This window comes from Chamaea fasciata, unplaced genomic scaffold (assembly GCF_029207755.1).
Source record: "Chamaea fasciata isolate MVZ Bird 193981 ecotype frontalis unplaced genomic scaffold, bChaFas1.0.hap1 SCAF_16, whole genome shotgun sequence".
In the NCBI taxonomy this organism is placed as follows: Eukaryota; Metazoa; Chordata; class Aves; order Passeriformes; family Sylviidae; genus Chamaea; species Chamaea fasciata.
Genome location: NW_027094101.1, coordinates 14599565 through 14625931, shown reverse-complemented (window position 1 = coordinate 14625931; position 26367 = coordinate 14599565). Strand labels below are relative to the sequence as shown.

General features: G+C 63.1%; 2 protein-coding genes across 4 annotated transcripts in view; one reads left to right on the top strand and one right to left on the bottom strand.

The window, feature by feature from the left end:
* XPO6 (exportin 6) overlaps positions 1–716 on the bottom strand; it is a 55499-nt gene extending 54783 nt beyond the window's left edge. Inside the window, exon 1 of the mRNA XM_066197928.1 lies at positions 494–716. Within this exon, the coding sequence (XP_066054025.1) occupies positions 494–496 (3 nt within the window). The 5' untranslated portion in view covers positions 497–716. The remainder of the gene's footprint in view (positions 1–493) is intronic.
* A 7695-nt stretch (positions 717–8411) lies between these two features.
* Positions 8412–25006, top strand: SBK1 (SH3 domain binding kinase 1). Of its 3 annotated transcripts, none has more exons than XM_066198301.1 (4): positions 8412–8764; positions 21544–21746; positions 21829–22031; positions 22547–25006. In XM_066198301.1, the coding sequence occupies exons 1-4, from the start codon at positions 8703–8705 to the stop codon at positions 23327–23329; spliced, it is 1251 nt and encodes a 416-aa protein (XP_066054398.1). In that variant the 5' UTR covers positions 8412–8702; the 3' UTR covers positions 23330–25006. The 3 variants fall into 3 exon arrangements, with proteins under 3 accessions (XP_066054398.1, XP_066054399.1, XP_066054400.1); XM_066198302.1 differs by lacking the exon at positions 8412–8764 and adding an exon at positions 14550–14592; XM_066198303.1 differs by lacking the exon at positions 8412–8764 and adding an exon at positions 18432–18584.
* Positions 25007–26367: the final 1361 nt, after the last annotated feature.

Below are 26367 nucleotides of genomic sequence, written 5' to 3'. Positions count from 1 at the left end.
AAGGCCAAGCCTCTATCGCAGAACAGAATCCAGGTCATTCCTACCGCTTATCCAAGGCTGAACTGGAGGCCGTGAGGGCGAGCCCACAGCTGGCGCCGGAGGTTCTTAATCGCCCAATGGTTTGGGTTGGAAGGGACCTTGAAGCTCATCCCGTTCCACCCCCTGCCACGTCCAGGGACACCTTCCACTGTCCCAGGCTGCTCCAAGCCCTGTCCAGCCTGGCCTTGGGCACTTCCCTATCCAGGGGCACCCCCTCCCCTCGCTCACTGCCTGTAACGCCATAAAACCCGTAATTCCCAACACCCCCAGGCACCAGCGCTCCCAGGAGGGATTTGTGCCTTCCCGGCTTTTACATCCTGTGGCTGCGGTGGCTCGGGGGCTGCAGCCGCCCCTCGGCCCCGCGGGCTCCGGTGTCCCGGGCCCCCCGGGACAATCCCCCCGGTCCTTCCTTCCATCCCTGCGGTCCCGGCGGGGCGCCGCTCCCCCAGCTCACCATGGCCGCGGCGGCCCCGGGGCGGCTCTAGGCAGGACGCCGCGCTCTGCTCATCTCATGGCCGGCGGTGGCCCGGCGGGGCCTCCCCGCCCATGCACCGGCGAGCCCCCGCCGGCCGCGCAGCCACGGGCACCGGAGAGCTGCCGGCACCCAGCCCCCGGGCCTCCCCCGGCCGGCGGGACGGGGAGCCCCGGGGCGCCGGGCAGCGCGGCGGGCGGACGGGCGGGAGCGGCGGCGGCGGCGCGGCCCGCGCGGGTCCGGGGCCGGTGTCGGTGCCGGGGCTACGCCAGGCGCATCCCGGGCCCGCCCCGCCCTCCCGCCGGAAGCGCTCACCGGCGGCCGCATCCAATCACGGCAGGGCCAGCGCCTTCCGCGCGTGCGCAGCTCGGCGCGGCGCGCTGCCCGCCGCCATCTTGGAGAAGGGCGCGGCGCCTCGCGGGGCGCTGAGGGAAGGGCACGCCCGGAGCTGCGCCTGGCCCCGCCCCCGCCGCACTGCGCATGCGCCAGAGGCGTTTTCCCGCGCGGCAGGAAATGGGCGGGGATTGGGCCGCGCCTCGGTGGGCGGGGCTATGGTTCGATACGCCCCGTTGTGGGCGGGGCCTGGGATGACGGATGGAGGCGTGGATGAGGAGAGCGCTGGGATGGGATAGGAATGAGGTGGGGCTGGGATGGGTTTGGGGACGGGACGGGACGGGACGGGACGGGACGGGACGGGACGGGACGGACCCTGACCTGGGTAAGGGCCTGGACCTGAGCCTGCAGCTGGAGCCGGAGGTGGCCCTGGATGTGGCCCTGAGCCTCGACCCCATCCCAGCCCCCAGGGCTGCCTGTGCTGCCTCCTGGCTCCTGCCCAATGAGGAGCCTCCAGGGCTCAGCATGTGGGTCCTGGCTTTTGCATGTGGGTCCTGCCTTTGTGCCCATGTAACTAATTAAGTAATTAAATGAACCAGGGCCACACAAACCCCCAACCCTTCCAACCCTCCTCAGCAAGGCCAACAAAGCTCCATGGCATGGAATCCTTTGGCTATTCCCCTGTCCCGAGTTTGTCTCAGCCTGGAGCTCCTTGGAGCCATCAGTTTTCCATTGCCTGACCTGGCCAGGAGCAGAGACATTAACAGGGAGATCCAGACCCATTAATCCAGGGGATTAATGTTAGGAAAATTGAAATCCCGTCCCTAACAGCTGCCTCACAAAATCAAGAAGCTGAGACCCACTGCAACTCCATACCAGTGAGGCTGATACACATCTACAGATCGAAGTATTCCCTATGGTTCCCAAATTCCTGTGGCACCTGCAGTGACAAGAGGTGGCTCAGCCTGGCGGCTTAACGGGCATTAGAGGGGAGAACAGCCCTGTGGGGACATTGCAAAGGCTGGCACTTCCTTTAGAGGATTAAACACCGGGAGGAGGGGCAATAAACCATCTGTGGGGCTGGAACTGTCCCCAGGGCTCCGCAAGGAGCTTAGGGCTGAGCGGCCCCACGGGGTCTGCAGGAGGATTTTCCCTCAAGGAGGATTTTATTTCCACGCTCTCAGCAGAGCACTGACCCCAACAGGCCCCAGTCCTGCTCATCCCTCCAGGGAAAATGCTGTTCCTGGGCCAGGCAGGGTGCTGGAGCTGCCCAGGGAGGAGCAGGTGAGGAGACAGCCTGGATGTGCTGAAGGATCATCGTGTGCACCCCCAGGCAGAGCCCCGGCTCCAAAACCGGCCTCTGCATCACCTCCAAACCTCCCCAAAGCCTCCAAACCTCCCCAAACCTCCAAAATGCTCTACAACACCTTCCAAGACCTCCACAACCCATCCAACCCCTCCACAATCTCTCCAATGCCTCCAAAACCTCCCCAACCCCTCCAAAGCTTCCCCAACCCCTCCAAAACCTCTCCAAAACCTCCAAAATCTCTCCAACACCTCTTCAACCCCTCCAACACTTCCAGAACCTCTCTATCTACTCCAAAACCTCTCCATCATCTCCAAAACCTCTCCCAAACCCCTGCAAGCTCTCCAAAATCTCTCCAATATTTTCAACCCCTCCAATGCCTCCAAAACCCTCCAACACCCTCAAAATCTCACGTCTCAAGACCTTCAAAACCCCTCGAGTACCTGCAAAACCTCTTCAGCCTTCCCCAAATCTCTCCAATATCTCTAGAACCTGGAAGTTCCCAAATCCGTCCAACACCATCCAAACACCTCCAATGCCTCTAAAATCTATCACCTTTAAAATCCCTCAAACGCCTCCAAATATCTTCCAACATTTCCAGAGTATCTTCAGCACCTTCCAAACTTCTCCCACACCTCCAAACTTCAGCAAAATTTCCACCACACCCAAAACCTTCTATTGCCTCCAAAACCCCTCCAACACCTTCAAACTGCTATGACTCCTCCAGAACTTTTTGAAAACCCCTTTAACACTTCCAAAACCCCTCTGACACCTCCAAAACACCTGCAACCTCTCCAAAGTCTCTCCAACATCTCCAAAACCTCTCCAAACACCCTTCAACATTCCCAACATTTCCAAACCCCCTCCACCACCTTCAAAATCTCTCCAAAATCCTTAGAAAAACTACCCCAGCATCTCCAGAACCTTTCCAAAATTCTGCAATATTTCCTATGCCACCAAAACATTCAGATGCCCCCAAGACCTCTCCAACACTCCCAAAATCAGTCCAGTGCCTCCAAAATATCACCAGCACCTCCAGAACTCCTCTGACTTCTCCAGAACTCCTCCGACACCTCCAAACCCCCTCCAAAACTTCCCCAATATTCCCAACACCACCAAAACCCTCTGATGCCTCCAAAACCCCTCCAACGCTTCCAAAACCATTACAACACCTCCGAAGTCTCCCAAACACCTCCAAAACTCCTCTGACTGCTCCAAACCCACTTCAAGACCTCTCCAGCCCGCCCAGTAGAGCTGAGGAAGGTTGGCATCCCATCCCATCCCACCCAATCCCACAGCCCTGTGCTGGGCAGACTGGGCAGCCGTGGTGGCTGAGGGACCTTTGTGGCTTTGTGGCCACCACCAGCCCTGGCCAGCGTGTTCCTGCCTCCACTCCTGCTCTGCCCCATACCCCACGTTGATCCGAGGCCGGAGCTGCCCGGATTTTCCCCCCAGCAGGGCTCCCTCCGGGATGTGCAGCTACGCGAGCTCGTTACCATGGTGATCATTAACAGGCTAATCTCATTATCACCCTTTGTCATCCCAGCAGGGCTGTGTGCTCCAAGGAACCAGGGACAGGGATCTCCTGAGCCTCCCCAGCCAGGGGACATGCTGCTCCCACCACTGTTGGGGATTTTTTGGGGTCTCCAAGAGACGAGCGGCTCCAGGCCCCTGGGATGAGGAGGGAGGGACCGCAGGCATGGAGCAGGTGATGGGAACATAAAGAAGGGACCTCCTGGCAAACTGCTGGATCCCTGCAGAGAGGCTTCTCCTCTATTACACTTATCCCTGCAAGGGCCAAGGATGTGGAATAGGTTTCAGGGATGAGGCTGAGTTTCTGCAGGCCTCTGCTTTAGAAACACCTGTCCCGAGGTAAAGGAATCATAAAGCATGGAATGATTTGGGTTGAAGGGACCTCAAAGCCCATCCAGTGCCACCCCCTGCTAGGTCAGGGACACCTTCCCATCATCCCAGGCTGCTCCAAGCCCCATCTAACCTGCCCTTGGACACTTCCTGGGATCCAGGGGCAGCCACAACTGCTCTGGGCACCCTGTGCCAGGGCCTGCCCACCCTCCCAGGGAACAATTCCTTCCCAATATCCCATCCATCCCTGCCCTCTGGCACTGGGAAGCCATTCCCTGTATCCTGGCTCTCCAGTCCCTTATAAAAGGTCTGTGCCCATCTTCCCTCCAGGCTCCCTTTAGACACATCAAGGTGTCCCCAGTGTCCTTGTGCCTCCCACAGGAAACACCAGCTCTCACATGGCCCCATCAGGGACCTCCTCTTGTTGATCCATGAAAAAACAAGGTGGGAATTCCACACCAGCCTCCAGCATCACTGGACCAGGAGGAGGAACCTGTCCTGGGAATGTGGCCATGCCAGGCCCCGGGCCTGCTGTATCCCATTGCTGAAAGTGCCATTTCTTAAAGAAAATCCACAGTCCCCCCGACCCGTGACTGTGCCAGCCCTCGTTTCAATTTGGGGCTCCTCCATCCCTAGAGAGGGAGCAGCAGTGCTTGGACTGTGCCTGGACCAGCCCTGAGGCAGGAGAAGCCATCCACCTTTTTTTTTATTATTTTTAAATTTATTTGGTAACTTTATGTTTTAAAAACACAGAAGGAATGGAAATGCCATGGAGCTGAACAGCTGTTTGGGGAGATGAAGGGAACAGAATTTGTGAAAATAATTTGTTACCACATGGTTTATCTCTCAATTTTTATTACAAACAGGCACTGAAATGCCTGTTCTCCAAGCCTCCTGCACTGCTCCAGCCTTGATTCCAGCCCCTTCAATCCCACATTCAAATATTCATCACATTTAATTGCTTTATTCCTGTTTTGCAGCATTCGGGTTTTGCCCTCAGGGTGAGTCTGAGCCTCACGCCAACCCAGCAGCTGGCTGTGCTTCCCCTCACATCCCTCTCCTCTGTTCCCATCCCCTTTATTGTTCCTGCCACAAACCGAGCTGTAACTCATTGGGAATGCCATGGAGAAATGAGCATTTTACTGCCCTGCCACCTCATGCAAAGCAATCTGATGAAAAGGGTTAAACTGCGTTTTATAAGTCCAATAAAGCAGCTTGGAAAAGTTTTGTCTGCAAAGCCCCACTGCTCCCCACGTCTCCCAAGTTCTTTGGCAAGGAATTTGCTTATTTAGCAAGCTGTAAAAACCCAGCAGGTAAAAATTCCTGAGTACAAATTCCTGAGGAAAGTACAAACGTGGATAATTAATGATACAAACCCAGCAGAGCCTGGGGGACAAGGAGCCCTTCCCTGGGATGGGTCTGTGTCCTGCCTCGGTGTGGGGTGGGACACAGGCACCCCAGCCTGGTGTCCCAGGGGTGGAGGGTGCTCAAATGGGGCTGGAATCCCACCCCATCCCACAGCCCTGTGCTGGGCAGGCTGGGCAGGGCCAGCCAGGGTGGCCGTGGTGGCTGAGGGACCTTTGTGGCCACCACCACCAGCCCTGGCCAGTGTGTTCCTGCCTCCACTCCTGCTCTGCTCCACACCCCACTGGGATTCAACTGGGACCATGCTGGGGTTTTGGCACTGATTATATCCCTGGGAATGGCTTCCCAATTCCCTCTGAAGGGTGGCTGCTCCCAGCCTGGGACTGAGCGAGCCCATGGGGACAGGGCCCTGAGCAGATCCCCAAAGGACACATGGATGGGGAACACAGCAAGACCGAGCTTCAGGCAGGATTTGTGGGTCTGATGTCCCGAGAGTATTTGAAAGGGAGCCCTGGAAATCCATGCCAGTGTCCCAAGCACCCCTTCCAACAGCTCCAGAGCCAGAGGAGCAGGTGGAAGCCATGGCAGTTCTCTCCCTCCACTCTCTTGCAGGCAGGGAGAAAGGACTTGTTTAGGCTGTGGCTTCTTTTGAACCTGCACGAAGTTCAGGCTCTCCCAGCCTTCTTCCCAGATCAAATCCACCCAGACAGCACAGCAGAATGTCCTGACCTGCCCTTCTGTGCCTCTCCCTGCTCTCAGCATCCCATGGTTTTGTGGGACACCAGCAGAGGTGCAGGTGGTGGTGGAGGAGGATGATGGAACCTGGGTTCCCATGGGCGAGGTCTCATCCTGGGGGGTCTGTCCTTCACCAGGAGCCTCTGTGGGGATCCACCAGGAGCCACACGGATTCATGACTGGCTCCTTGGTCCCACATTGTGGTGGGATTTTATTTAGTGAGGCAGGAGGGTCCCGTGAGCCAAGCAGGGTGTCCTCTTTTTCCAGGAAGCAGAGGGTGTTGGGGGAAGCCATTAGGGACTCCCTAGGCCAGGCCATGCTCATCCTCTTCCCTTTTTCTCCAGGTTTCTGCTCCATTCTGCTCAGCCCATTAGCCAAGGCATTAAATTTTAACATTTTTGTTGTTCCTGCAGCGTGTTCCTGGTGAGTGGGTGCCTGGGTGGATGCCAGAGCCTGGCACCAGGGGACCGAGGGGCCTGGGGGATCTGATCCCATGGACTCACTCAGTGCAGTGCCTGGGGAATTCTGATGCTGCTTCTCCCAGCACCCGAGGAACAGCATGGAAAGAGCATCACTGCAAACACCCTGCACAGCCCCAGTGGAGCCAGGCTGGGAGAGCTGGGGGTGCTCAGCTGAAGAGGAGAAGGCTCCAGGGAGAGCTCAGAGCCCCTGCCAGGGCCTAAAGGGGCTCCAGGAGAGCTGGAGAGGGTCTGGGGACAAGGGACAGAAGGACAGGACACAGGGAATGGCTTCCCACTGCCAGAGGGCAGGGATGGATGGGATATTGGGAAGGAATTGTTCCCTGGGAGGGTGGCGAGGCCCTGGCACAGGGTGCCCAGATAAGCTGTGGCTGCCCCTGGATCCTGGAAGTGTCAAGGCCAGGTTGGACACTGGGGCTTGGAGTAACCTGGGATAGTGGAAGGTGTCCCTGCCCATGGCAGGGAGTGGAACAAGATGGGTTTTAAGGTTTCTTCCAACCCAAACCATTCTGGGATTCCAAGATTCTGTGAGATAAAATTGGGATCATCGGCGTCTCCTGGGGGAACAGGACTCAGAGCAGCAGAGCCAGGAGATTTCTGGCCAGGAGGAATTAAAAAGCCATCGATTTCTGCCATTAGCAGGGGTGTGGCCGGAGCAGACACCACAGGCAGAGCCACTCTCTGAATAATTCAGGGCGAGAGATGACGAAGCCCAGGGCCAGGCTGGGGGAGCCTCTCCCTGTTCTTCTGCTCCAGCTTCCCAAGGACATGGCTTTTGCTCCTGCCCCAGGACACTGGGTGCAGGCTGGGGCGAGGGACCAGGACTTGGTCCCAAGGACGTGGGGGACACGTGTTGGTGCCTGAGCCAGTCCCAATGGATGGGGAACAGTGACATGCCAGGGCCATGTGAGTTTGGGGGCTACTGACCCACCGTGGCCTGGCACATCCCCCTGGAGCCTGTAGCGATGGTCCATTTTGGGGGAGGGACACTCATCAAGGGACAAAAGGACACTGCTGTGAGGCAGGGACGCATTTCTGGGGCAGGGACACCGCTGTGGGGCAGAGGAGACACCCCTCACAAGGCACCGTGGTGCTGCTGTCCTGTCCCTGTCCCTGCGTGCCCGTGCAGTGGGAAACATCCCGGGATGGCTCCCAGCCACCTCCCCTGCCACCAGCAGGCCCGGGCCACCCCCGAGCAGTCAGGGGAAGAGATTTCCCCCCGACTGTGCCATGTCTCCTGTGCCAGAGCCTGGGGATGTCGGACAGAGCCCCGGGGGACAGAGCAAGGGCTCCTCGGTGACTCGCGGTGCCCCGGGAGGGCGGGCTGAGTTTGCCCGGTCCCAGCCCGTGCTGGCGGGCCCGGAGGCTGCAGCGGGCACCGGGAGAGGGCGGCTGGAGGCCGGGCAGGCGGCATTCGAGGAGTTAACTTCCAGCCTCGCCGCGGGAGTCGGGAGCTATTAATACTCGCACGCTGCTTTAGCTGTCAGAGCGAGCGGCTGCTCTGCTGGTGAGACGAGCCCCGCGGAGCCGCCGCTCCACGACGGCACAACTTTCCCCCTCCGTCGGTGTGTTCGGCTGCCGGACCCTGCCGGACCCTTCCAGACCCTTCCAGACCGCGCTGGATCCCGTCACAGCCCGCCGGAGCCCACCTGCTGCAGGGGACACTTTGCCTCACGGCGGCCGGGCACCGTCCGGGGCCGCGGGGCAGCCGCTTCCCGCGGCCTCTGAAGCACCGCAGGGCTCGGCCGCTGCCTCGGCCCGCCCTGCCGGACCCCTGGTGCTGGTGATGCCACCGCGGGCCCCTGTTGGCACCCGCTGAGGACCGGCAGTGCCGCCGGCCGGGCAGCGCCATGGGTGCCGGGCTGGCGCCGGGCATCGCCGGCCCCGGCGTGAGGGCGACGCGGGACACGGCACAGCCCGGAGCGGCCTCCGTGCCCGGGGAGCGGCCGGTCCCGGCGCTCAGTCCGGCCGTGTGACACCATGGCCCCGGGAGGGCCAGCCTGAGCCTCCGGCCACCGCCGGCGCTGGCGAGGAAGATGCCAACACCCCTCCGGCACTGCCTGCCCTGCGGTCGCCCTCGCCCGGGCGCGGTGGCCACCGGACCTGAGCGATGGATTCCTTCTGCTTCGTCTGCTTCCAGAAAGAGGAGCTGCAGCCCCTGCACCTGCACAGGTCAGTGCCGCAGGAGGGGACACAGCTCTGGTGGGGACACGCCGTGGACCCACGGCAGGGCACGGCCCGGGAGCGGGGCACCGAGCCGGGTTGGGGACAGTGCCCAAAGTTTCCTTGGGACCCGGCGCATCCTCTTCGGGCCACAGGAGTCCGGAGCCGGTGCTGTGCCTGGAGACGCTGCGCGCAGAGCACGTGTGTCCGGCCGGGATGTGCTTCCCTGGCAGCAGCTCTCCAGGGAACCCGGTGGGCATCCCGTGCCGTGCCGTGCCGTGCCAGCTCAGCGACGCTGCTGTGCCCATGGGGAACAGTGGGGCTGTGGGCAGCAGCATGTGCACCCACGGCCTCCCCGAGCCATCCCAGAACCATCCCCGATCCATCCTGGAGCCATCCCACCCACCCCTGCTCACCTGAGCAGGGTCCCTGGGCAGTCTCCGCTCCTCCCTGCCTGACCGGGGCCGGGGGCCCAGTGCAGCTGTGGGTTCAAAAGAAGCGCCCCGAGGCTCCCCGAGGCCTGTCCCTCTGGGCAGCAGCACCGGCGCTTGCCTCCCCCTTTCCCGAAATCTCCTCTTCCACCGGCGCTGCTGAGCAACAGCCAAGGAGAATGTGCCGGTGCCGGAATTAGCCGGGCAGCCGGCAGGATGCGAGGTGTGAACGCTGGCACATGTTGTGCCCAACTGCTCCTCCGTGGCACTGAGCCACTGCCGGCTCCTGTCCCACGCTGCCTGCTCCAGCCAGGAGCCCTCCAGGCACTGGCTGTCCCCAGCGAGGTCTGGGGGGCCTCAGGGCCATCAGCTGGATCTATCCAGGCAGTCTGTCCTTCCTCCCAGGTCGCAGGAAGCTGTAGGATTTGTTTTGGTGTAAATCATGAGTTTTTGGAGCTTCAGTTCCCGTGAGTCAGTGCCCAGGTGGAGGGAACAGGGATCGAGAGGGCCTGGGTGTGGGTGCTGCTGGCTGGAGGGGGGCACGAATTCCCAGGGCTCCTGTCCCACAGCCCAACTCGGGCTGGAACCTGACCAGTGGCATCCAGCCTGTGTGAGGCCACAGGTGGCATGAGTTTGGCATTCTCAGCCAGGGAGGGAGCACTCGGGGTGGCACTGTGGTGGCCCAGGGTCCCGCGTGGTGGCTGCAGGGACCACCCCTTCCTTCCTTCCTGCTCGGGGGACCCGAGGGATGGACACCCACGGCTTGTGCCCAGAGGCTTCTCCCTGTCCTGCCCTGCTTCAAGGTTGGCCGCACTGGGGTGGGTGGGTGTGTGTGTGTGTCCGGTCCCTGAACACCCCCCTGGTTGTCACCAGCTTGTCCCTGAGTCTGTCCCCATCCCGTGGGGACACAGCTGCCATCGCCTGTCACCTCCAGCACAGCCCCGCCGGGGTGGGCTCCCCGGGGTGACAGGAGGTGCTGCCAGAGGTGCTCCCTGCTGTCACCGCCCCGGCGCCCCGGCCTGGTCCTGTCCCCTGTGCCAGGGACAGTGCGTGGGACCCACGCGTGGGTGCTGTGGCAGTGCGTCTGTCCCCCATGTCTGTCCCTACGTGTTTGTCCCCTCATGTTTGTCCCCCCGTGTCTGTCCCCACGTCTTTCCCCTCTGTCTGTCCCCTCGTGTGTGTCCCCGCGTCCTTTCCCCTGTGTCTGTTCCCGGCGCCGTCCCCCGGTGTCTCTCCCCCCGTGTCCGCCTCCCCGTGCCCGTCCCCGCAGCCTCTAGATGGTGCCAGGAGAACGGGCAGCGAGCGGAGGCGGCGGGCGGTGCCGGTGCTGTTGGGGTACCGGGGTACCGGGGCGGGCCCCGTGGCTCTCCCCCCAGTTCAGTCCCTCCTTCTCCTCGAAGAAACCCGTTCCGCTTCTTTTCCCGAGCAGCCCATCCCCAAGAACCCCCTCCTGTCCCGTTCCATCCCCGTGGCTGAACAGCCGTCCCTGTGCTCCAGGGTCAGCCCCATTCCCAAGATCCCGACTGCGGCCGGTGCAGCCCCAGCCCGGATCCATCCCTCAGGGCGCTGTGCTCGGTCCCTCCCGGTCCCGGGAGCACGGGACGGGCTCTGGGCCGGGGGCAGCACCCCGAGGGTCGCTGCCGGGGGTTCGGCGTGTGCCCGTAACCAGCGGGGCTGTCCCAGGGCTCCCGGGCTGCGGCCCCTCCCTGACCTTGGGGAGCGGCCCCCGGGAATCTCCTCCCGGCTGTCACGGCGGGGAATGGCAGCAGGGCGGGGACACCGAGCCGGGGGCTCACCTCGCCCCGCGCTCCGGGAACAGCTCCCACCACCCCCTTTCCCCTGGGAAACCCCCTGGGTGGGCTCCGTCCCCAGGGACCGAGGGGACACCCGGCGGCCCCGACACGGGTGGTGCCCCCCGGGCTGGAGGCGGGGGGTGCTGTCCCAACAGGGGGGACACGCCGGAGCCCCCCGGGGTGAGCGGGTCCCCTCCGCCCGTGCTGCGGCTCCCGGCGTGCTCCGCTCCCGCCTTCCCTCCCTCCCTCCTTCCCTCCGCTGCTCCTTCCCAGCATCCCCGCAGCATCCCCGGCAGGTTTGGCTCCTGTCACCGCAGTGTGACACGCGCGGGTGGCCGTGGGACCCCTGTGCGGCTCAATCCCTCGGCTCCCGCTCTGGCCAAGCGATGGCGAAGGGACAAGCGACCTTCTCGCTGAATTCCGAGGGGATCTGGCACGCTGGGAATATTTTGGGCTTTCCAGGTCATTTCCCGCTGCCCACCCTGCCCGAGCACATCCCACGACACGAGCCGAATATTCCCGTTCCGAGCACAAATCCCAGGGGCACCCGTGGTCCCTCGGGGAGGCGGGGGCTCTTCGCACGGTTTGGGATTGCACGAGCTGATAAACATGTTTGATCTGTCTCCTTTCATCTCGTTAATCTTAATTAGTTATTAATACTCCGGGAGTGCTTTGAAGACCAGGAGCTCAGTGCGGGCGCTCCCTGGTACAACTGGTGTTACTATGGCTCGGTGTGCCTGTCACCCACGAGCCACCGAGGGGCAGGGACACCCCAGAGGGACCTGACGGGCCCCACAGAGCCCCACGGAACCCCCGGGGTCACATGGAGCCCTGCTGAGCCCCACGGAGGCCTGACAAGCTCTGAGGAGCCCCATGGAGCCCCACAGATCCTTATCCTTATGGAGCCCCACAGATCCTTATGGAGCCCTGCAGATCCCCACAGATCCCCACAGAAGCTGAAGGAGCCCTGCTGAGCCCCACACAGCCCCACTGAGCCCCATGGAGCCCATAGAGCACCACAAAGCCCTCCCGAGTTCTACAGAGCCCCATGGAGTCCCAAAGAGCCCTGCTGAGCCCTACAAAGTCCCATGGAGACCTGCTGAAGCCCACGGAGCCCTGATGAGTCCCGTGGAGCCCCACAGAACCCCAGAGAGCCCCATGGAGTCCCACTGAGCCCCACAAAGCCCTGCCAAGCCCCTGGAGTCCCCTGAAGCCCTGCCAGGCCCAGCTGGTCCCAGTGCCAGTTCGGCCCCTGTGCACTCAGGGCACGGCAGCAGGATGGTGACACTGGGAGCTGACCCACGTGTGGGGCGTGTGACACCGTCCCTGCAGCCCCCCCCGTGGTCCCTGGGCTGGCTCCCCGGGCACCGGCACCTCCCGCCTGACCTAGAAACAGCCCCGAGCTATAAATAGGGAGAGAGTTGACAGAGAGCTCAGAGAACGCCGCGAGCGGGAGGCTCCTGGAGCCAGGATGGCACCGCAAGGACAGGCAGGGGACACGGGGGGAGAGGGCCTCGGGAAGGGGTGAGGCTGGAGCCACCCCAGCCCCACGGAGTGGGGCGTGCGAGGCAGGCGGCTGCGGCTTTTTCTGGCCCGTGTCTGCTGCTGCGGTGACACAGAGGGCTCTGCCCATCTCCCAGGGTTTTCCTCTTTGGTGCACCTTCACTCCTCGGATGCTCTCCTGCCCTGTGCCAGCCCTGTCCCAGCCCCGCCTGGCCGGGGCACTGCGCCCCAGCATTTCTCTCCCAATGCCATTCCCATGCCTCCACCCCTGTGGGAATCATCCCCACCCGGAGCATCCCAGCCTCGGGAGCCGGGAGCTGTGGCGGGAGCCGGCGAGCGGAGGGGATGGAGGGGACCGGCCCCGGGAGCCGCAGCCGTCCCTGCCGCGGCCCTGCCCGGGCTGGCGCTGCCCCGTGCGCAGCTGGAAGAGCAGGGTGACAGCGGCACAGCCGATGCCGGCACAAATTAAAGCGGAGTGCCGGAGTGTGATTCAGCCTCTTGCCTTAAAGTCATTCATGAAAAGGCTTAATTGCTCTGCATCCTCAGCGCGAGCGGAGCAGAGCCACCAGTGAGTCAGTGCCGATGGCTGCCCGGCCCTCCCGGGGTTGTGGGGCCTCAGGGAGCAGCGGGAGAGTCCCGGTCCCAGTGGAGCGGGCACGGCTGATGTGTGGGAACAGTCGGGTGTCCCCCACGGAGAGTGGGGCTGAGTCCCTTTAAAGTGACATCGCGGCAGCAAGGGGACCTGGCACCCAGCTGAGAGACAAAGAAGTCCCGAAGCAAATCCCGGCTTGTGTTAAACATCCCTGCGCGGCCTTGGTGGGCACAGAAGGAAATCTGGGAAGATGAGGTGTGTCCAGGGATGCTCCAAGAGGGAGCACAGTGCCAACCCCTCGCCTTCCTCCGGGAGAGCTGTCACTGTGGTCCAGGCTGGAGGTGCCTGGGAGCTCCTGGTGCCCAGCTCTGGCATCACTTGCTGAAAGTGTTGCCGAATTTAAGGTGCCTGAAGGGAAGCCCCCGTGATGTCTTTTCCTCATCTGGCATTTCCCGGCTTGGCATGAATGTTCCCACCATTCATGGGCCACAGGGGAAGGCACATGTCGTGCACACATTGAGGAGCAGCATTCTGGGGGGCTGTCTGTGCCATGGTGGGCATCACCTGTGCCATGGTGGCTCAGGGTGCCCAGAGAAGCTGTGGCTGCCCCTGGATCCCTGGAAGTGTCCAAGGCCAGGTTGAATGGGGCTTGGAGCAGCCTGGGATAGTGGAAGGTGTCCCGTGGCAGGGGTTGGAATGAGATGATCCTGAAGGTCCCTTCTAACCCAAACCATCCCCTGACCCAGGGTGGGCATCACCCACACCACGGGGGCATCACCTGTGCCAAAGGAGAGGGAGCAGAGTCTTGGAGGGCTCAAGGACAGCAGGGCCCAGGGAAACACGGGCAGCAGGACGTGGTCCTGTGCTTGGGCATTCTGGCTGCACAGTGCTGGTGACCCCCAGCTGCTCCAAGCTTGGATTATTGGGGTCGTCGGGTGGGGTGGGGGTGTGAAGCCGCCCCCCGCGGAGCACCGCTCCCGTCCCCATTGTCCCCGGCGCCGCCGTCTGCTCCGAGCCCAGCCCGCGGTACCGGAGCTCCGCACCCGGCGGGGAGGGGGCGGCTCAGCCCCGACCCCCCTTTCCCGGGCTGCTCCCGCACCGCCTGCCCCCGGCTACACCGGGGGGGCGGGGACAAGCCCCGCATCCCGCATCGCTCATTCCGCATCCCCCCATCCCCGCGGGGCCGGCGGCGGAGCCCCCCCGCGCCTCCCGCTCCTCCCGCTCCGCGCTCCCTCCCCGGGGCGGCGCCGGTGCCGGTGCGGGCGGAGCGCGGCGCGGCGCGGGGCGGGCGCTGCCGGGGGTTGCGGGGGGCGCCGCGCTCCGCTCCCTCCGCTCCCTCCGCTCCCTCCGCTCCCTCCGCTCCCTCCGCTCTCTCCGCTCCGCTCCGCTCCGCTCCTCCGGCGGCGGCGGGGCCGCGGCATGAGGAGCCCGGCGGGGCGGGCGGAGCGCGGCGGCGGCGGCGGCGGCGGCGGCTCCTCTCCCGCCGGGGACGGGGCGCGGCGGCGGCTCGCCCCTCCGGTAAGACGGCGGTGCGAGGATGGGGCGCGGGCACGGGGATGCGGGGATGAGGATACGGGGGGGCGCTGCCCGCCCGGTACCGAGGCCGCCCTTTGTTTGCCCGCACGGCGAGGGGAGGGGACAAATCCCCCATCCCGGTACAACCGGCGCTCCGGGATGAATGGAGCGGGGTGGGCACCGCGCGGGGCGGGCGCTGCCCCCGGGATCGGTGGCTCCCCCGCCCCGGGTCCCTCCTGCGGCCGGTGGCACCTGCGCCCCGGGCGGCCCCGGTACGGCGGGAGGGCGAGGGGGAGGGACGGGGACGGAGGGGCGTGAGTGACACCGAGCGCTGCTGGGGCCGCGGGGCTGGTCCCGGGGGCTCCCGGCGGGTTTGGGGGTGTCTGGAAGGGTGCGCTGAGCTGGAAGACAGCTGGGAACAGGGCAAGGGGAGAACAGGGAGAGGCGGCCTCGGGGGCAGCTCAGGCCGTGTCCCCTCGTGTCCCCTCATTGTGTCCCCTTGTGTCCCCCCATCATCTCCCCATCTCATCTCCCCTTGTTTCCCCTCGTGTTCCCTCACCTCCCCTTGTCTTCCCTCACCAGCTTCCTGTCTTCTGTATTACCTCCCCTCATGTCCCCTCATGTCCTCTTGTCATCTCCCCTCATGCCCCGTTCATCATCTCCCCTCGTTTCCCCTCATTGTCTCTCCTCATCGTGTCCTCTCTTGTCCCCTCGTCATCTCCCCGTGTCATCTCCTCCCGTCATCTCGCCTCGTCCCCTCTCGCATCCCTTCACCACGTCCCCTCCTGTCTCCTTGTGTCCCCTCATCCCCTCCCCTATCTCCCCTTTCACCTTTCCTGCTGTCCCCTGCTGTCCCCTGCTGTCCCCCGGCCGCGGGCGCGGGGCCGGCCTCCCTCCCACCCCGTTGTTCCCCGGGCTGCAGCGGGGAAGGGGAGCGTGACCCACTTTCCTCCAGGTCCGGCCTCGCTGCCGCCGTAGCCGCGGGCGGGCGACGCCAGCCGGGAGCCCCAGCACAGCTCGGGGACCGGGGACAGGGTGGCCCGGCCTCGGAAGCCCTCTGTGCTGGGCCCTCGGCGGGACGGAGGTCACCTGCCCGGTGTCACCGTGTCACCCTGCGCTGCCCGGGGTGCTGCGGGAGGAGACCACGGCAGAGGTGGGAGCGTCCTCCTTCACGGGAGCATCCCGGCCGGCGGAGGCTGCGGTGGGGGCGATGCCCGGGCTGCACGGGGCACATAAAGCCCCTTGGAGTGGAGTCAGGGCTGGGTTCTGTGGCAGAGGGACGTGCCGCTGCTGTCGCCAGGAGCGAGCGGGGCCGAGGGCCGGCTGGCCCCGCCGTGGGGTCGGGCAGGTGCCGCTCGGGGCGTTTGTCTTTGCAGATCCCAACCGTGCGGTGCTGCCGGCGCTGGCGGAAGAGTTTTGGGAGGGAGATGATGACAGGCTGATGAAACCAATCAAACAATGAAGTAATCATAAATCCCCGGTGCCGGCGGCGAAGGCGGGAGGAGCTGCAGGCTGGAGGAGCTGAGGTCCTAACGAAGCCATGCTGCTCGGCAGCAAAAACCCCGGGAGGCCGAAGCACTGAAAGGCAGCCAAGGTCCTGTCATCGGGGCCGGTGGACAGAGACGGCCCCGTGTGGATGAGAGCAGGGAAAATCCTGCTGGCAGCTCCGGGAGAGCGGTGCGGAGGGCACAGGGAACCGTGGCAGGAAGGAGGAGTGGCGGCTCCCCGGGGAGCAGGCGGAGGAGAAGGTCCTGGCACTGCTTTGTCTTCTCTTCCCAAACTGCTCTGTGTAACCTGAATCCCGGGACCAAAGGCTGAGGAAGCTTGTCACAGGCTGCTGGCCAGGATGGGAGATGGTTCCTGCAGTGGGGGACAGCATGGATGGGTGTGACAGGGCCTGACCCTGCCCTGCAGCTGGAACATCTGCACTGGGAGAGCAGCTCCTGCGACTGGGAGCCCTGGCCTGGCTGGGTGTTCACTGACTTTGCCGAAGACAATCCTGCTGCTGAGCGGGCTGCTCTGGTCTAGGCAAGGAGCTGGTATGAGAATTGCTGGATAACTTGGAATTCAGTGCCAATTCAGTCCTGAGCTGGGGGCACTGGGGAGTCCCAGTTGCTGCGGGTGCTTCGGTGGAGGTTTGGTGCTGGTTCCGGTGGTGTCCGTGGTGCTCCGGCATTTCCCGGCGCTGTCCCGCTGTGCTGGAGCCAGCTGGACAGGGAGATGTGCTGCACCCATGGCCTCTTGGAGGTGGCTGCTCCTCCTGGGCTGCAGGATGCTGGCAGAGGGGCTGTCCCCAAGCCACTGCCAGCAGCCAATGTCCCCATGCTGTGTGTGACCAGCCATTCCCAGACACACTCGGCTTGTCCTGGGTGGCTTTGGATGGCCTTGAGGTGGCACATGGATGCAGGAACCCTTTCCCTGGGCCTGTTTTGCTGCTCTGGGTGAGGTGGGAGTTGGTGACCACCCTGGCTGGAGGCTGCCTGGCCATGGTGGGTGCCGGTGGCTCTGAGCCCCGGTTCCTGTCCTGCCCCCACAGCCACATTGTCCTCGTTAGGCCAAGGTGCCTTTGCCAGCCCTCCCTGGGCTCCGGCGTGCCACAGCCCCGGGAAGCACAGCTCATATCTGGTGTGCGGGTCCCAGCGGCACGGAACACAGGAGAGGATGTCCCTGGAACGGGGTCAGGCAGGAATGGAGGTGGCAGCAGCTGGAAATGGAGTGGGGCACTGGGAGACAGCGGCTCAACGTGGGGCACAGCCCAAGCACCACTGGCCCCTCGTTCCAGTGACACCAGGGTGGTGCTGGCATGTGGAGAACTGGGAGAGGCGATGGCCCTGGCAGGGCCCAGGGTGTGACTTTGCTGGCTCAGTGCGTTGTTCAGGGGAAACAGTGCGTTGTTCGGGTTTGGAAGCTGGCTGGGGTGTGGAGGGATGCCCTGGCCTCCAGCTTGCTGGGCTGGGGTGGCAGTCGGTGTTACCTGCTCATAACTGGGGGTTTGGGAATGGGAAATGGGGAAATCAAAGCTCTGCCAAGTTCAGGGACGGAGCAGCGTGGGCTTGTGCCCATCCCACTGCTGCATTTCGCATTTCTCCCCTCTTTAAAGAGGAATCTGGGTCTTGCAGAGCCCCTGCCCTGCATAGATTTTCCCTTCATCTTCCCAATTCCTTGCCCCAGAACAGCCCACTGTGCGAGTCCCAGCCTCTGGTGCTCAACCGTGCATCAGGCTCAGCCCGAACCCTTTTCCTGTAACCTCCCTCAATAACCGGGTTGTTTTCCTGTCAGTCTCTGATGTGGCCAGAGGGATTTTTCCCCCTTTCCCTCTTAATTTCCAAGCAGCCGCTGCTCCAGCAGCCTCCTCTGCGGGAGCCTGGGGCAACTCTCCCGGGCGGCCTCTGCTCCTCTCAATGAGCTCCTAATGAGTTTGCAATTAGTTATCGGCAGAGCCGATGCGCCCAGGGCTGAGCGTGCGGCGGAGCGGGATGTGGAGCAAGGCAAAGCATCCCCCAGCAGGGAACAGCGCCGGGACGGGATTGTCGGGGCCGGCCCCGGCTCCTGGCAGGATGCTGCGCTGTGGATATGGGATAATGTCCTTCCGGGATCTGCTCCACGGTGCTGCGGATGGTGCCGGGAGGTTTGGGAAGAGGAGCGGCAGCTGCCGACGGGAGACGAGTGGCTGCCTATAAATACCTGCCAGGGAGCAAGGAAGAGGTGGGTGGATTATCCTCCTCACTCAATGAGATAAACGGTTCTGAAGCTTAAACACAGAACAATTTTAGTCTGAATAGTAGGAGAAATGGCTCAGGATGCGGAGATGACGGCAGGAACCGCCTGTGGTGAGCGGCAGGTCCCGGGGCCACGTGGCAGTGGCTTCGCTGCCTCTTTGTCACTCCCGGGATCTTGAGCCATGGGGGGCTTTGCCAGGACTCGGCCGGGATGCGAATCCTTCCTCCCTGCTTGGGAAAGCTCCTTCAGGAACACCTGAAGCTGAGCTGGAGAGGGTGCGTTTGTCTTCCTTCAGACATGGTGCTGACTCCTCTGCCAGGGTTTTGGGGCGGGAGGGGAGCTGGGGTGCCGGGAAAGGGCCGTTCTGGCTCTGGAGTGACCTGATCTGGCATGTGGCTGCACAGCTGGTCCTTGGTGTGACTGCCCTGGCTGCAGAAGGATGTGGGACCTCAACCTGGCCAGGCCAAGCTGGTGGCATCTCCGGCCACTCCGGCACTGCCATCTCTCTGTGTCCCGCTCTTCCCACATCCCTGCTGTCCCTGGGAGTGCCTGGAGCTGGAACCGAGCTCTCTCTGCCTCCTGCTGCTGCCCTGCTTCGCTGCTCACATCAAACCCAACGTGTTTTCAAAAGCCTTTCAATTTTTAATGAAAACTTCAGCGTTTAGGCTTTCCTTGGCCTCGGCACGTCGGTATTTTGGTCACTGTTTGGCCTCTCCTGGGCCCGGCCACGGCCCCGTGTTCCCGTTAGCCCTGACCAGGCGGGGGTGGCTGTTCGGAGCTGGCCGTGCCGGCGGCACTGCGGCAGGATCCCGGCACATCCCAATCCCTGGCAGCACATCCTGGTGCCAGCTGTGCCAGCCCACGCTGCAGCACGGGACCTGACGTGGCGGGATCCCTGCTTCCCATGGATGTTCCTTGGTTACTGGTTGGGAAGGAGACACCTGGAAACCCCAACAGGCTGAGCCAAGAGGAAAAGCAAACAGCCCTTGACTTGGAGAGCACTTCCACAAGCTGCCAGTCCTCCCTCTCCTCTCTCCCATCCAACCAGCAGGGCTCTTCCTCAAACCCAACCTTCCCGACTTGAATAATTGCATTTCAACGCCGGTTAATTAAGGGACATCGACGAGCGCAATCGTAAATCCAAGCGTAGCCGGAATTCTCTGTGCAGGATGCTGGGGGCTGTTCTCAGTCCTGCCTCCAGCGAGCTGCTGCTGATCCACCTCCACCTCCAGCACCCAGACGCTGAGATGGTGCTCCTCTGCCAGGGGGCCAATGAAACACTATGGAGATGAGCTGCTTCGGAGATCTTATGAGTCAAACTGTTACATTTTTGGAACATCATGATGTTGAAGTTCCTTTTCTATTTTTTCCCCAACTTCCCAGGGAAAAAAATATAACTATAATAAGTGAAGAAGCTGAGCTTTGGTTTGGGATGACAGGCAGCACGATGTGGGGAAGGAAGGAAGGAAGGAAGGAAGGAAGGAAGGAAGGAAGGAAGGAAGGAAGGAAGGAAGGAAGGAAGGAAGGAAGGAAGGAAGGAAGGAAGGAAGGAAGGGAGGGAGAAGTTGGAGATCCGCCTCAGCCTTATTGAGAAGGGGCTGGCAGGATCCTTGTGTGTGATCCTGACCGTGGGGCGCTGCAGGCACTCTGTGGGGTGTCTGGCACCATTTGGGGTGGCTGCCACAGCCCCTGAGTGGGGCTCAGCCCATGGGCACCAGCTGGGCTCTCTCTGTCCACCCTCATCCACCTGCAGCCACCAAGTGCCCTCCCCGCATCCCTGGCCACCCGGGGTTTGTGCTTGTGATGAAGGTGATGGAGGGTGAGGCAGTGCCCTGAAGACCTCAGAGGAGATGCTGGGCTGGTTTCATTCACTGCCTTGGTGGTGTGGTGGATGACTCTGAGCTTGGATCTTCTTCTGGGAATGGCCAAAGTGAAGAGAAAACCATCCCTGGTTTGTTGGGAGTGAGGAATGCTGATGCTGTTGTCCATGTGCTGCTGGCTGGGCCGGCCTCTGCTCTGCTTTGGTGAGATCCCACCGGGAATACTGCATCCAGCTGTTGGTCCCCAGCGCAGGAAAGACATGGATATGTTGGAGCAAGTCCAGAGGAAGCCACAATGATGATTATTGGGATGGAATACCTCTGCTGTGAAGAAAAGCTTAGAGAATTTGGATTGTTCAGCCTAGAAAAGACAAGACTCTGGGGAGATCTTAAAGCCCGTTTCAGTGCCTCAAGGGGCTCCAGGAGAGCTGGAGAGGGATTTGGGACAAGAGCCTGAAATGAGAGGACAAGGGGCAATGACTTCCCACTGCCAGAGGGAAGTTATTGGGATATTGGGAAGGAATTGTTCCCTGGGAGGGAGGGGAGGCCCTGGCACAGGGTGCCCAGAGAAGCTGTGGCTGCCTCTGGATCCCTGGAAGTGTCCAAGGCCAGGTTGGATACTGGGGCTTGGAGCAACCTGGGGTAGTGACATGTTCCCTGCCCATGGAACAAGGTTGGCTTTAAGGTGCCTTCCAACCCCAAAGCAATCTGAGATTCTGGGATTCTCCACACCAGAGTGTCTGGCACCCTGGTCAGTGAAGGCCAGGAGCTGGTGCTGGTGGATGGATGGAGAGATGTGAGGGAGGGGTTTGCTGCAGAGCCATTGTGTCCCCTCGGTGCCTGTGCATGGCCCTGGTTCCGTTCTGGAGCTTCGCTGGCTGGGGTGAGGCTCAGCTCTGCGGGGGACTCAGTACTGGAGCGGACAGGGCTGGCTCTTGGGGTCCCCACTGTCCTTCAGGGAGGCCGTGAACACACCAGGCCTGAGAAAATGTGTCCATGTGTGCGTCCCTGTTTGTATCCGTGTGTGTCCCTATGTGTCCCTCTGTGTGTCCATGTCCCTGTCTCCCGTCCTTGTCTCTGCCGTGCCTGGAGCCCTCCCTTTGACCCCAAACATCCACACATCTGCAGCCCCTGTGGACGCTGGAGCATCCCCTCCAGAGCTGTAGGGTTGGTGGCCCCTGGGGACGGAGGGGTGGCACCCAGTGGGGGCTGCTCAGCACCACCCTGGCAGCCCCATCCCCCTTTGTGAGGAGCTGTGGCTGCAGCCCTGGGGAAGAGATAGGACGAGACAGAATGGGATGGGATGGGATGGGATGGGATGGGATGGGATGGGATGGGATGGGATGGGACGGGATGGGACGGGACACAAAGGCTCTGCAGCCCCCACGGAAGCAGTGCCACCTGTGCCTTGCAGCGCAACCATGAGTGCGGGCTCGATTGAGCAGGAGCCGTCGCGCAAGCTGGGCTGCTGCGGGGTGCCCCTCATCACCGAGGACATGCAGTCCCTGGCCATCCGCACCCTCTCGGGCACCGACATCACCAAGCACTATGACCTCATCCGCGAGCTCGGCAAGGGCACCTACGGCAAGGTGGACCTGGTGTCCCATAAAAGCACAGGTGAGAGGAGGGGACGTGTGCTGGGAGCGCCGCGCCCGGCCTGTCCCAGCCAGGGCTCACTCCTGTCCCCTGCCCTCCACAGGCACCAAGATGGCCCTCAAGTTCGTCAACAAGAGCAAGACGAAGCTGAAGAACTTCCTGCGGGAATTCAGCATCACCAACACGCTCTCCTCCAGCCCCTTCATCATCAAGGTCTTCGACGTGGTCTTCGAGACCGAGGACTGCTACGTCTTCGCTCAGGAGTACGCCCCCGGCGGGGACCTCTTCGACATCATCCCGCCTCAGGTGGGACCCCGGCACCTCCCCTGGGAGCCTTGGTGGGATATGGGGGTTCAGGGGGTGCTGAGCGAAGCTGCCCCTGTGCTTTGTGCCCATGTGGGAGGGGGTGCAGGGGCTGGGCACCCCTATCTGGGCTGGGCTTGACCACAAGGACCTACAAACAAGTGTGGGACCCATCACCCATCCCCTGGGTGGCCTCAGACCCATCACCCTTCTCCTGGGGAAGTTGTGGCTGCCTCTGGATCCCTGGAAGTGTCTGGGGCCAGGTTGGACGGGGCTTGGAGCAGCCTGGGATAGTGGAAGGTGTCCCTGCCCAGGGAACTGGATGATCCTTAAGGTCCGTTCCAACCCAAACCATCCTTATGGGGAGCCTGAGACCCACCACCCATCCCTTGGGTGGCCCAGGACCCACCACCATCCCCTGCCTCTGAGCACCCGGAGATGAAAGCACCCCTGACCATCCGACCCGGGCCGGATGGGCCCCCGCAGGGCTCGGTGCTGACGCCGTGTCCCCCCCGCAGGTGGGGCTCCCCGAGGAGCTGGTGAAGCGCTGCGTGCAGCAGCTGGGCCTGGCCCTCGACTACATGCACAGCAAGAGCCTGGTGCACCGGGACATCAAACCGGAGAACGTGCTGCTCTTCGACCGCGACTGCCGCCGCGTCAAGCTGGCCGACTTCGGCATGACGCGCAAGGTGGGCTGCCGGGTCAAGCGCATCAGCGGCACCATCCCCTACACGGCGCCCGAGGTGTGCCAGGCCGGCCGCGCCGAGGGCTTCGCCGTGGACACCAGCATCGACGTCTGGGCTTTCGGGGTGCTCATCTTCTGCGTCCTCACCGGGAACTTCCCCTGGGAGGCGGCGGTGGCGTCCGACGCCTTCTTTGAGGAGTTCGTGCGGTGGCAGAAGGGGCGGCTGGCGGGGCTGCCCTCGCAGTGGCGGCGTTTCACGGACAGCGCCCTGCGCATGTTCCAGCGCCTGCTGGCGCTCGACCCCGAGAAGCGCTGCCCCGTCAAGGAGGTTTTCTACTTCATCAAGTGCGACCTCATGGCCGAGGTGCGGTGCCGGCCCTCCTACCGCTCCCGCAAGCACGCCAGGGACAAGCTCCCGGCCGGGCCGCACTGCCATGATGCCGGCGGCTCCTGCACGCCCGCCCCGCTCAAGAGGACCGTCCTGACCGAGGGGAGCGGAGCGCGCGGCCCCGAGCCCGGCGCAGCCGCCCCGGGCACGGCCAGCAGGACAGACGGACGGCAGGACAAGGCCAAGGGGCAGATGGTCCTGGCCACAGCAATAGAGATCTGCGTGTGACGGCGGCGCGTGGCGGCTGCGCGACCCGCCCCGTCCCCCCGGCCCGGGGACAGGGATGGGGGGAGCACATCGTGGTTGGTGGCACGAGCCGGGACCGGGCTCTGGGTGTCCCAAAGGAAAAAAAAAAAAAAAAAGGAAAAGAAACAGAATCGAAGAGGAAAAGGACAGAACTGGGCGCACTCTGTAGCGCCGAGGATGCCGACCCCCCCGCCCCGCCTGGGCGAGGCCGGTGGCCGGAGCCCAGCCGAGGGCGCCGCTCGCCGCCGGGGAGGCTGGGGGCACCCACAGCCCGGCCACGGCTGTGCTGCCCCTCCAAGGCTCCCCCCGGGGTGGTGTGGGGAGGGGTCTCCCAGTACGGGGAAGAAGAGTCAGGGGGCAGTGGGTAGCGGGTGTCCCACTGCCTCTGCTCCCACCCCGTGCTCGACCCCTGCCCGGGGAGCGGGAAGGCCGATGACCCTGCACCGTGGAGGAGGCCTTTGGGGAGGTTTGGGTGGGTGGTGATTTGCCCTCTTCCACTGGTCCCTGCCGCGCTGCTGGGGCCTGGGAGGGGATAGGGAGGTGGGTGATGGGGAGCCGGGGGGTGCCGGCAGCTCCGGAGCCCCGGCAGCCCCGGCTGCCTCCCTGCCGTGGGAGGTGCTGGCAGCCATTGATGTAGCAAGTGTCCCTGTCTGTGTGTCATTGTGTGTCCCAGCCACCGCCACCGGCAGCCCCTGGCCCCCCGCCCTGCCCCACACGGCTCAGGCCCTGCCGGAGGGGTGGGTCCCGTCTGGCCGGAGCTGCGCTCCGGGCTGTGGCCAGCGGCGCGGTGCCGGCCATCCAGCAGGTTGGATGCTCGGGGCCGGGCTGGCTCTGCCGTGCCGGCGTCCCCGGGGCCCCTCTGCAGACTCTTTGTACCCAGGGACCGGAGGAGGGGCAGCGGTGCAGCCCAGGCTGGCCTGCACAGCCCGGGAGCGCGGGGGGAGCGCCGAGTGGCCTCCCGCGGGCCTGCCTGCTTCTCTGTGCTGTCCCCATCACCCCTCCTTGCTGTCGCCCCTTCCCCAAACCTGTCACCCTCCCCTGGGGCTGGCGGGGAAGCGGCAACGGGATAGACCCTGCCGGGGTTGGCTGCAGCGAGGCAGGGCGCGGTGGGCAGCCGCCACCGGTGGCCCCTTAGTGACAAGGTCCCTGGGGTGTGCGTGGAGGTCGCACCTTCCCTCCTGGATCTGGGCACCCATCAGAGCGGGGAGCTCACCCCACCGCCGCGGTGGGGAAGCTGTGGGGGCACCCCAAGGCGGCAAGGAACACCCTGCTGTGGTTCGGGCTTCCCTCCCATGGGGTGGGTGCCGTGGAGCCGCCCCGGTGCCCCAATTCCCCACAAAGGGCTATAACGCTTTCCAGCAGCAGCAGCAGCAGCAGCAGTTTACAGAGCAGGGGCCGCCCCGCCCCCGCCGTGCCCCCGTCCCCGGCACCCCCGGGCCCGGCGTTAGACGTAGCATTGCCCCACGTAGAGAGCTAGGCACCGGTTTTACTCCTCTTTGCCTTAGGTCCCTCGATGTCCTCGATCTTTCGTGCAATAATGTAGATAAGGGATCCCGGCCGCCCCGGCAGGGCTCGGTGGCACCTCTCTGGGAGGGCTCGGTGGCACCGCCCGGGGCGTGTCCCAGGGGGTGCCCGGTGTGATTTCTGTCCCCGTCGAGGTCGCTGTGTCCGTAGGTTGTCAGGTTTTTATTTCCAGTTCCCTCAACTGTCGGGTTTCGGACCTTCTTCCCGTAGGAGAGGCTGTAGTGTCACAGACGTTACCTCAGTTTGTCACTGTTGAAAAGGATTTAAAAAAAAAAAAACAAACCACAACTGAAACCATAAAAAACGACAAAATACATAGTTATAAAAGCAACAAAAAATTTCTCAATGGCGGTGAAGACTTTTTTTTATTATTATTAAATAAAGGAAATGTGATGCTGCTTATGCGGGGGTGGAGGGCACGGCCTCTGCCCTGCCGTGGCCTCAGGAGCGGCTGTCCCTCCACTTTCACCCTGTCACCATGGCCACCCCGGCAAGGGAGGGAAGGGATGTGGGGAGCAGCCCCGTGGGGCAGCACCCATGGGTGGGGGGCACCCCACGGCCCTCGGTGCAGCCCCTCGGAACAGCCACGGCCGCCTCATGCCAAATGTATTCCAGCCACGTCCACAGGCTAATTTCAATTTCCTGGTAATTATGCAAATGAATGTGGATTTAATTAAGGGCAGATTTCATTAAAGTCTTCTTGGGGAAATGAGAACAGGGAGGGGGAAGAGGCGGTGGCAGGGAAGCAGAGATGAAGGCAGCGCCTGCCCCGGAAGATAAATGGCCACAGGGGATGGGGAGGGATGGACGGGATCCTTTGGGAGCGGGGATCCTTTGTTCCCCCGTGCCGTGGGACCCCAGAGCTGTGCGGGGCACGGCCGGGGCAGTGCCGGGGTGGAGCCCGGGCACCGCAGCAGCGGCTCCGCGGCGCATCCCCAGCCCCGCTCCGGGACCGGGCAGCGAGTCCGGCTCATCCCCTGCTCCAGCAGCGACGGCTCCCGGCTCCTTCCCTCCCACCGGGGCACGGAAAGCATTGCTCTGACACGTGATTCGTATTTTTCTCTTCCGCGGCTAAAAATACAGATTTGGCCACGCCGAGAGGTCTAGGAAATCAATGTCATTGTCACCAGGCGCTGGCTGGCAGGACTGTCCCCTCCCCGATCCAGACAAAAAAGGGATCGCTGCCGTTTGACGTCTCCGAGCCGAAGCGCTCGCGCGGCTCCAGCGGCGCTGCCTTTAATCCAAAGTGAAATGGGGCTAATTTTATCCCGGCAAGGTCGGGATGCTGCGAGCCCGGCAGCGCCGGCGGGACGGGAGCTGCTTGCCTCCAGGCAAAAGCTTCAGCCGCAAAAAACGGAGCTGAAGTTTGCCAAGCCACCACCCGCACGGCAAAGGTGTCACCTGCCCGGCAGAGCCGCCACCTCCCTGCCTGCCCCCCCGGTTTGCTCCCCGGTGTGGCCGGGAAGGCCGCCCGGCATTCCGGGGTCACGGCCGCT

What these genes read in the sequence shown, in the direction of transcription:
- SBK1 (XM_066198303.1), top strand. Translation starts at nt 18,520, where the DNA reads ATGCGAATCCTTCCTCCCTGCTTGGGAAAGCTCCTTCAGGAACACCTG. An exon ending in CTGAAGCTGAGCTGGAGAGG is followed by an intron (nt 18,585 to 21,543) that starts GTGCGTTTGTCT and finishes TGTGCCTTGCAG; the next exon opens with CGCAACCATGAGTGCGGGCT. An exon ending in TCGACATCATCCCGCCTCAG is followed by an intron (nt 22,032 to 22,546) that starts GTGGGACCCCGG and finishes TCCCCCCCGCAG; the next exon opens with GTGGGGCTCCCCGAGGAGCT.